The sequence below is a fragment of the Biomphalaria glabrata genome, unplaced genomic scaffold (genome assembly GCF_947242115.1).
Source record: "Biomphalaria glabrata unplaced genomic scaffold, xgBioGlab47.1 scaffold_19, whole genome shotgun sequence".
Taxonomy (NCBI): domain Eukaryota; kingdom Metazoa; phylum Mollusca; class Gastropoda; family Planorbidae; genus Biomphalaria; species Biomphalaria glabrata.
Genome location: NW_026602932.1, coordinates 922497 through 932587, shown reverse-complemented (window position 1 = coordinate 932587; position 10091 = coordinate 922497). Strand labels below are relative to the sequence as shown.

Below are 10091 nucleotides of genomic sequence, written 5' to 3'. Positions count from 1 at the left end.
GTACTGTTTTTTTAACTCTTCAAATAAAACACAAATGTATCAAAACTACTGTTACAATTATTATTCTCCCTTTTTTTTTTAATATAATTCCAAGAATTAAAATGGAAAGTAAATTATTTAAAAAGAAAAGATGATTGATTTGTCTGTGTAGTCTCACTTCCCTTTATCTCACTCAGATCAAATGTATTTTCAAAACAGTGGGGTTTCAAAATACTTTGTGTCTTATATGTTGGAATTACAAAGTTGTCTTAGAATATTGAACATTTAGACAAGTAATTCTTTTAGTACTACTATTAGAGTCTACAGATATTGGGTTAAAACCAAATTGTTAAATTTTTTTCTATCAACAGTTTTTATTATGGGACAAAATTTTTTTTTTCTAATAAAAAAAATGAGTGTTTTATCAAATTATCAAAAAGTGTTTGATTAAATAACATTTGTATGGGTCAATGAGATTATATTGTTCTATTAGCTGCTCCAATAACTTAATAATTGTGAAACATCTCTCTTCTACAGTTTTGATGGGATTGAATTTGAGGGACCTAAGATGTCATTTTAATTGATTTATAGTAAGTTTTTTTTTTCTTTTAATTAAGTTTTTAAAAAAAAGGTTGCTTCTCATTTGCCTTAATTGTTAGCACACTCATGACAAAATAATTAATCAATATGTCATTTACTACACCATGAAGTAATAGTACCTCTCCCACAATTTAAATTAATCTACCCAAAGAACCCAACTATGTTTGAAAAAAAAAAAAGATTATATTTATGAAAAGTACTAAAAAAACAACATTTTTGTTTTAATTGGTTTTAAAAATTGTTATTTGTTCTGGTACAGGTGCATTTCAACTAAGCACAAAGCCTCCCTATCTTATCTTATATAATACAGACGTTACTTCAAAAAAGAACATGATTACGTCCTACGTGTCATGCATTTAGTCATGCAAATTAACCAATGACTTAAATTCTGCCAAGTCACTGGTTTTCCTGGCTAGCTCAGGAAAGGCTAGCTCCCTATTTCAGATAAATAAGTTTCTTTTATAATGTGCTTCAACAGAGCCCTGATGTTCACCTGTCCAATTCATGATGGGTTTTGAAAAAGGAAAAAAAAATATTCTTAGAATAATTGAAATGATAGAGCCTAGCCTACTGAATGAAACCTGTCCCACGTCTCTAGTGTCATTTCAACCCATACTTATACAAAGTCAATTGCTACATTTAAGATTATCTTAAAATATTTGTTTGATTTTCAGTTTATAAGCACAGTAAGACTTTCTGATCTTTTGGCATCATTGTACATAGCTCAGGTAAGGCTCATTTTTCTTGTTTGTTTTACTTTACTACCTTAATGTAAAAGTATTTGATCAGTAGTTTTTTTTTTTTTAAAGGCTAAAAAATCTTTCAAAACCTTCCTTGGCTTTTTTGAAGGATCATCTGAATCATCTTCTTCTTCCTCATTCTTATTTTTATGCTGGAGCATTCAGATGACTTAACCAATATTTTTATATCAACTGAGCAGTGGTTTTAATCAGGGATCTCTCCATATAGTTTTCTTTCTTTTGGGGTGTTTTGAGGTCAGTGTCTTGTACAGGCCTCATGGTAAAGAGAACAGTTTTGAAGGACATTCTCTGGTGACACTCCACATAGGCAGATTTCACTGGTTCCAATTTCGAGCTTCCAGTACATATGTTGTCTCATTCTGTTGTGTCCAGTCCTGAGTCGAAAGATTAGGCATTGATCTTGTCAGGATAGCTTATAATAGGCATCATCTTTCTTGTCTGAATCATCTAAAATAAAACATCTATTAACAGCTCACATCATATGTAATGTATAGTTCGTTCATTATAATTCATAGGACACATCTGTCCTCTAGGTGGCACATTCCATTTTTTTGTGCCTTTCTGATGAGCTTGGAATGTTTGGCTGCATACTGGGTAAATGTAAGGCTGTGTGGATTTCTATTTTTCTTCTTTCAAGGCTGATTTTTTTTTATCCTTTGCAGTTTGTGCTCCTATTCTCAGAGTGTGGTGTCCATATGCTCTATCATTTAGAGCTAAGCTTCATGGCATGCCTTCTATACACTGTCCATGATTCAAAGCATAAAGAATTGTTGAGAGGAAAACAGTCAGACTGACCTCTAGTTAAGTTTGTATGGTGATGGCTTCTCTGTGCCAGACACTTTTGGTCATTCTGTCTTAGCTATTTGGGAGTCTATGTCTAGGTATCATTATGTGTCAGAACCAAGTTTAAGCTTGACATTTTAAGTTCCTAAGTTAATTGATCAGCAAACCTTTCTTCTCTACTATATCATGTAATGTATGCTAAAAATGGTTGTTGTTGTTTTTTTCAATATGTAAACAAATATTTAGTGAGGATAAGACAGTTCAAATGTTTTTTTTTTGTTTTGAAGAAGACAGAAGACAGAAACTGCCACACAGTCTGCTCTGAACTCCCAAGAGTACTCCAAATTACCATGTAAAAGTTTGTGATAGGGACTAGTAACTGTTGATTATTATGAACGAATAATAAAAGACTGGATATAACTTATAAGACATGAAATCAGCTGTTTAATCTAACGCCATATTGGTTGACAACAACAGTTACAAGGGATGTTACTCCCAAACATTGATTGGTGCAACCTATATAAAACACACATCAACATCCTTCCCTTTCTATAGCTAACAAAATACATATCAGAAATATTTGCAATTAAAATAACAAACATTAATAACTCATCATATTTTATAAATATTATAACAACTAAAAAAATAAAAATAAATTTCAATTGAGAGTGTGACACATATAGAATAAATATTTCAACATGCATATTAATATTGTCATAAAAATTCTTAGTACATATCATAATCCCTATGCCACACATGTCTATTTGTTTCTCGAGTGCTAGTTCTTGTTGGCATATTTCTATCACAATTATTGTCTGGTACATGAGAAACTACTTCAGACTGTGATGCATGTTGAGAACAGTTATCAGAGAAATCTGGCTTTTCATTATCATCATCATCATCCAAGACATTCCCATCATAGACATCTGTGTCAGTGTCTTTCAAAATAGTTTTACTTGGCCTAATATGAAATCTGTTGCGTATGTAGAGTCCTCCATTATCTCCCTTGATCTTATAAGATCTTGGAGATGGATGTTTCCTGATCATTCCAGGATACCATCCAGTTTGACCTGGGTTTTGGTAATAAATAGTTTGCCCTAGATGGAGTTTTGGTAAATCCCGAGCTTGCTTATCATATTGTCTTTTTACTTGTCGTTTGTAATTCTCTTTCTTCTCAGCTACAACATGTTCACTTAAACACTTTGACGTGCTGGGAATCAATGTCTGGGGACTTCTTTTGAGGCACATTTCAGCTGGGCTAAATCCAGTACATTGCCGAGGTGTATTTCTGAGTTCCAGTAAAGCTTCATATGGATCATCACCATTATGTTTAGTTTTCAGTATTAAATTCTTCATTATCTTTACAGCAGCTTCCACCTTCCCATTTGATCTCGGATAACCAGGATCTGATCTGATGTGATTGATGTTCCATCGCCTTGTGAATCTCAAAAACTCAATTGAACTAAATTGTGGACCGCCATCTGTTACTAACAATTTTGGAGCACCAAAATGAGCAAATTGTCCTTTTAATTTTCTAATCACATCTTGTGATGTTGTTGTTGAAAGATAATCATACTCAATGAAATTAGAGTAATAATCAACAGTAATTAGATACTGTCTTCCATCCACTTCCATCAGGTCAGCTCCAACTTTTTCCCATGGAACATTTCCTTCATCATGTTGTATAAGTGTTTCTCTCTGGTTCATAGGTTTTCTTTCTTGACAAGCAGTGCATGTCTCTGCCATCTGCTTTATTTCATCAGCCATGCCTGGCCAGAATATCGTCTGTCGGGCCCTCCTCATCATTCCATCTTATGCAATGTGTGCTGTGTGCAGGTTTTTCTTCATTTCTTGGCGCATACTGAAAGGTATGACTATTCTTTCTCCTTTCAAAATTACTCCATTACTAAGTCCCAAAGTATCAGCAAAATCAAAATATGTTCTTATCATGTTGTCTAAATCTTGTTTTCTTTTAGGCCATCCATTCATAATTTGCTTTGATAATTTATTTAATGTGTCATCTAAGTCTGTTTCTTGTTTTATTCTTTCTAATAATGGATCCAGTATGTCCACAACTTGTGTCTGGCATATGTTAAAAACTTCATCTTGCTTCTCCTCTTGATTGCACAGTCGTGATAATGTGTCAGCAATGTGTAAACTGTTTCCTTCTACCCACTGAAATGAGAAATCATAACGATTGCTCCTTAACATCAAGTTTTGTAATCTTCTTGGAGCCTGGTTTAGAGGCTTCCTTAAGATGTTTGCAAGTGGCTTATGATCATTTATTATTATGACATGTCTTCCAAATGTATATTGATTAAATCTTTCTAGCCCAAAAACCACTGCAAGTAGTTCTGTTTCAATGAGCCCACCGTTTTTCAGTTGGTGTCAATGCTCTAGAGGCAAATTCTATTGGTTGTCCTTCTTGCATTAGTACAGCTCCAAGTCCATGTTGACTACTGTCCACTTGTATTTCCAGTTTCTTCTCAGGGTTGTAGAATATAAAAACTGGAGTATTGGTAATCATTGTTTTTATCTTGTTGAATGCCTCTTCACATTTTTCAGTCCATCTAAAATTGCAATCTTTCTTTGTTAGTTCTCTTAATGGTTGAGACACTTCGGCTAGATTGTTCAAAAATTTTGACAAATACTGCACCATTCCACATAATTTTCTTGCTTCCTGGCTATTTTCTGGTTTCTTCATTTCCAGAATAGCTTTGATCTTCTTTGTGTCAGGCTTTATGCCTTGTGCACTAATGCAGTGTCCCATGAAACTTATCTGGTCTTGTTTCTATACTGTTTTCGTTTCATTTGATTTAATGTGTTTCTCTCTTAATCTCTTCAGTTTGTCAGAGTGATCTTTTTCTGCTTCTTCTTTGAACTGACCACATCCCACAATCACGATATCATCAGCCACATTAATGCATCCTTCTAATCCTAACAATGCTTCTGTTAACTTCTTCTGGAATATTTCTCCACTTACACTTAGTCCAAAAGGAAGTCTTGACCATCTGTACCACCCATATGGTGTGATCATGGTTGTTAGTAGACTAGACTTTTCATCTAGACGTACATGCCAGTAAGCCTCCTTTACGTCCAATTTATAAAATATTTTAGCATTTAGGAACTGTGGCATTACAGCTTCCAAAGTTGGTAACTTAAAATGTTCTCTTTTTAAAGCAGTGTTTAGATGTCTTGGTTCAATGCAGATCCTTAAATCCCCATTTGGCTTTTGAACCACAGCCATCTGGCTGACCCAATCTGTTGGTTCATTTACAGGAATTAATATTTTCCTTTTTACTAATGTCTCTATTTCTGCTTCCACTTTCTTTTGAAATGCAAATGGTATATTACGACAAGGTGATACCACCGGAGCTATGTTCTCATTGATAGTTAATGATGTCTCACCTAAATCTCCCAGATGACAATCCATTGTGTTTACTTGTGATATGAATCTATCTTCATTTAATGTGATCAGACTTAAACTTTGGCATGTTTTACGGCCTAATAAGGATTGATAGTGGTTCTCTACAACTGTGAATGTTAACAAATAATTCTTTTTGTTTTTAGGATTTGTTATTATTAAGTTAGCAGTGCCCTCGGTTTTTAATTTGGAATTATTCCATATTGTTAATGTTTGAACACTCTTCTTAATTTGTGTCTAACGTATTTCTTACATATAATGTTAACATCTGCTCCTGTGTCCAGTTGAAATCTTATTTGTTGACTATTTATTATGAATAGTGCTGTCATTCTGACCCTATTTATGTTTAACACATTAATTGAGTTTAATTGTTCCTCTTGGTCAAATTCATCCATTTCATTATGCATATGTATTTTATTCTTAGTCTTACACTTAACTGCAAAATGATTTTTGCCTTTGCTTTTATTGCAATTTTTTCCCCAAGCTGGGCATGCTGTTCTGTTCACTGCATGTCTGCCTCCACAAAACCAGCAATCTATTAGGTTGTTTCTGTTGTCATTTTTCTTCTGTTCTATCTTATCTATCTTCACAACAGTTTCCTTATTTATCTCTGCCAATCCTTTTGCAGTTTGCTCGTATGTTTGGCATATCTCTATGCACTTCTTCAAGGTAAGATCATCGTGATTCAGTAATCTCTCCTGCAATCTTTTCTCCACGGCGAATATAATCTTGTCTCTAATCATTCTATCCTTTTCTTTAAAATTAAATTTTTTAGCCTGAGCTCTAAGCTGCGTAATGAACACATCACAAGATGACACCTTTTCTATGTTCCAAAATCTGAAACTTTCCAGAACTTCATTTTTTCTGGGGTTGTAATAGTCGCGTAATTTCTTTAGTAATATTTGCGGGTCATTTACGTCTTCATTCTCATCATACTGCAACTGCTCACAAATCTCTTGGTCCTGAAGTCCAGCACAATGTAGTATTATTGCTTTTTGTATGATTTTAGGTTTTTCTTCAGCTCCTATTGCTAACAGAAACAGTTCCACTTGTCTTCTCCATTGGCGAAAGTTTTCACTGACATTACCTTCAGTCACATTTAACTCTGTTGGTGGTTTAAGTAGACCTTCTGCCATCTTCCACAAAAACTTCACTATAGTATATCTACCGTAACTGAATAACCCAGAGCCTCTCTATATATATTCAATAATATTCTAGACTGAGACTCTGGAATCTACTAGATTCTAGATCTACACTTTAGATCTATTTATTTTTTTTAAATTTAACTAGATTTATATCACTGATATAAATCTAAATATAGTTCTTGTTACCGCTGCCACCATGTTGATTATTATGAACAAATAATAATAAGACTCTGGATATAACTTATAAGACATGAAATCAGCTGTAACACACATCAACAGTAACTATAATATATTTGTAAAGTTAACAATAGCTCTAATATAAGTGTTTGTATAAAATTATGCAATGACATTTTAACATGAGTTGTAAATTGTTTTTTTTTAAGGCCCCTTCATATGTTGACCTAACAAAGTCAAAGTTGCCAAGGAGAGTTGAGTAAATAGAAGGTTTGTGAATAAACATTTATATAAGTTGTTTATAGACATATTTTACTATCTTGCCCTGGATGTGGCAAAATATGTAGGTCACAGCTGGGGCTGTGTAGCCACGGGAAATACTGCATTCCTCGCTAATCTTCGGACTCATAAGACAAGCCTTATTATTACTGGCTTACAAAAATGGAAGAGCTGCTATTAGTTTTGTGTGCTCTGCCAGTATGACCATCTGACTGTCATGTTTAGATCTCAAAAACTAGAAAAACAATTGAGTTTCAGATTTTATGATATTTTGCAACTTGCTAAGTTTATATTCAACAACTAATAATTGCCTTGTCATAAGGAGTCCTTTTTTTAATCTTAAGTATCTAATCAGTTTTCTGTAAAAACTTTTCCTTTTTTTTTCTGCTATCTTTGAAAGATTCTAATTTGTTGAATCTGGGAAGAAATGGGCATATTGAATGGTTATCATTATGATAGTGTCAAGATGTATTTAATACTTATATACAATTCAAATAGCTAGTAACTTACATATTTGTATCATATTTTTTTCAGCGCAAAATTTTCATTTATTAACTTTTAAAGCAATAACACAGATGAATGTTCAAGTATCCACCTGACTGATGAATGTTCAAGTATCCACCAGACAGATGAATGTTCAAGTATCCACCAGATAGATGAATGTTCAAGTATCTACCAGACAGTTGAATGTTCAAGTATCCACTAGACAGATGAATGTTCAAGTATCCACCAGACAGTTGAATGTTCAAGTATCCACTAGACAGATGAATGTTCAAGTATCCACTATTTCATTAATTATCATATTTCTCTTTTAGGAAAATGTTTCTGTTTTCACTTTATTTAATTTTGTACCAGTCTAGTATTTTGTCGAGTTTGCCGTTTCTGTAGCAATAGTGGTTTTACAGGGTGGGGTCACTAGCCCCATGCCAAACCCTCCTCCTTTTTCAACCGGGCTTGGGACCGGCAGATGGCAAAGTTATATTCTACGTCAAAATGAATTACGCACACCAAGAGTTGCGATAACATGGAAGCCAAAACGAGGAAAGCGCAAACAGGGACGTCTTTGTATTACTTGGCGACATACCTTCATGGAGGACCTCAGAACAGTGGACACCAGGTGGGAGGAGGCTTCAGACATTGCCAGTGACAGATCTTTATGGAGACAGCTTGCCGCCCAATGCGCCGAACGGCGCTGGAGGACCTAAGTCTAAGTCTAAGTAAGTCTAGTATTTTGTACCATTGAAAATTTATATTTTATGTTAGTAAAAAAGATGTTTGAAAATTTGTAGCAAAATTATTTTTTTAAAAATCTATATATATTTTAAAATATTAATTTACTCAACCTTGGAATCCTATCACTGAACTGGGAAAGCTAGCTTTGATTGTTTTTGTTATTGTAAATAGCCATATGGATAGTGTGTATATTATGCAAAGGTTGATTATTAGCTATTAAGGTTGGAGTTTTCCTTTTTTTTTTTTACATGATTTCAATGTTAAATACCACTGTAGTTGTCTTTCTTATAATGATGTTATGATGTGGTCTTGGTATATTTTTTCTGTGATTAGATGTTGTAACATATAGATATTGACAATGTAAAAAGTTTATATACAACCAAGTTCATACATTAATCTATTTCACAATCATACAAACTATAAACTGCGTAAAGCTTTTTGTTATTATTAAAAATATAAACTGTAAAGTATTGGATACTAAAATTCATTCTTCCCGAGCTATAGTTTATTGCATCTTCGTTTTGTGTGTGCACAATCTATTGAATTAATAATGTAATTTTTTGTGAGATGATTTGTGTTGGTCACATGTATATGTCATTAGTTTCCATCATGATTTTTTTAAAAGTATTTGTGTAAAACCAGAGAGGTTTCATTAAATTTGTACTTTATTAATTTTTTATTTTACATTTTTGTTTAGTTTTAATTTTAGTTATAAGCTGAATTTGTATACATAGCTATGATTTGATTTGATGGAATTCTTCTTTTTTTATAAAATTTTACATGGTCTAAGGTTTTTGAGTTCATTGAAGCTTTTTTTCAAAACTGTCTGAAGAGTTGAACTGAAGGCTTGTAAAACTATAGGCCAGCAAAAAATAACAAAAGCTTCCTCTCACCAGCCTGACTGAAATGATTGTTCTGTCTGGAAGAGATCCAAATTGGTGTCTGTATCACACTACTATTTCCAATGCTTCAGAAGCTCCAGGCACAGGGGCTAGAGATTGGCAGACCGCTAAGCACACCAAGAACTCCTGCCATCTTCCTTCTCTTTACCACACTCAACAATCCCCATTCCATTTGTGAAACAGAATGTTGGGATTGTTGACATGGTCAGAAGGGCTCTCTTCCCAACCAAGACTTGAGCAATGCTCTTCCATTCCTAATGAAGTCTTGTTTTCTTACTTCCTTTAAGCCTAATTGTTTTGACCGGGGGGGGGGGGGGGGGGCACTATGTTGTAGACTGGCATGTTTGCTTTCTGACAGCATTGTAGAATAATTATATTGTAATGAAATATTTTTCGAATAAAAAAATTAAATTAAACAAAACCTACATCTTGGCTATTAAAATCCAGGTTAATACTGCTATTTGTTATATGTTTGTGTCAAAGTCATGAGATGTATAAATTGGATAATTACATAAACATTGGTTTTGTGAAACATCAGTAAATTTTATTTATTGCCATGCTATAAATGGCTTAGAAAGTTGAGTACTAGTTCAATTTTAGAGAAAATAATATTAGGTAGGGGAGACAATAAAAGAGTTTTAATATGTTCAATCTTCTTGTTTAGTCCATTTTTGTGAATTATAATTTAAGTTTAATTGTGTTAAATCATATTAGCCACCCAACTCTATTGTAAAAATCGTATTATACAATGCAACTTTAATTTATAGACAATGGCCCTGTAAGAAGGTAAAGTACCACAATGACCAACCAG

General features: G+C 33.5%; 1 protein-coding gene and 1 long non-coding RNA gene across 2 annotated transcripts; one reads left to right on the top strand and one right to left on the bottom strand.

Annotated features, from left to right (window-relative positions):
- Positions 1 to 2849: 2849 nt before the first annotated feature.
- On the bottom strand, positions 2850 to 3890 carry LOC106059051 (uncharacterized protein K02A2.6-like). Its single transcript, XM_013216581.2, has one exon. It carries the CDS (start codon positions 3888 to 3890, stop codon positions 2850 to 2852), a length of 1041 nt encoding a protein of 346 aa, XP_013072035.2.
- A 107-nt stretch (positions 3891 to 3997) lies between these two features.
- On the top strand, positions 3998 to 9931 carry LOC129924177 (uncharacterized). The gene is made up of 2 exons (XR_008776152.1): positions 3998 to 7136; positions 7680 to 9931. It is a non-coding gene; the product is annotated as an uncharacterized LOC129924177 (long non-coding RNA).
- Positions 9932 to 10091: the final 160 nt, after the last annotated feature.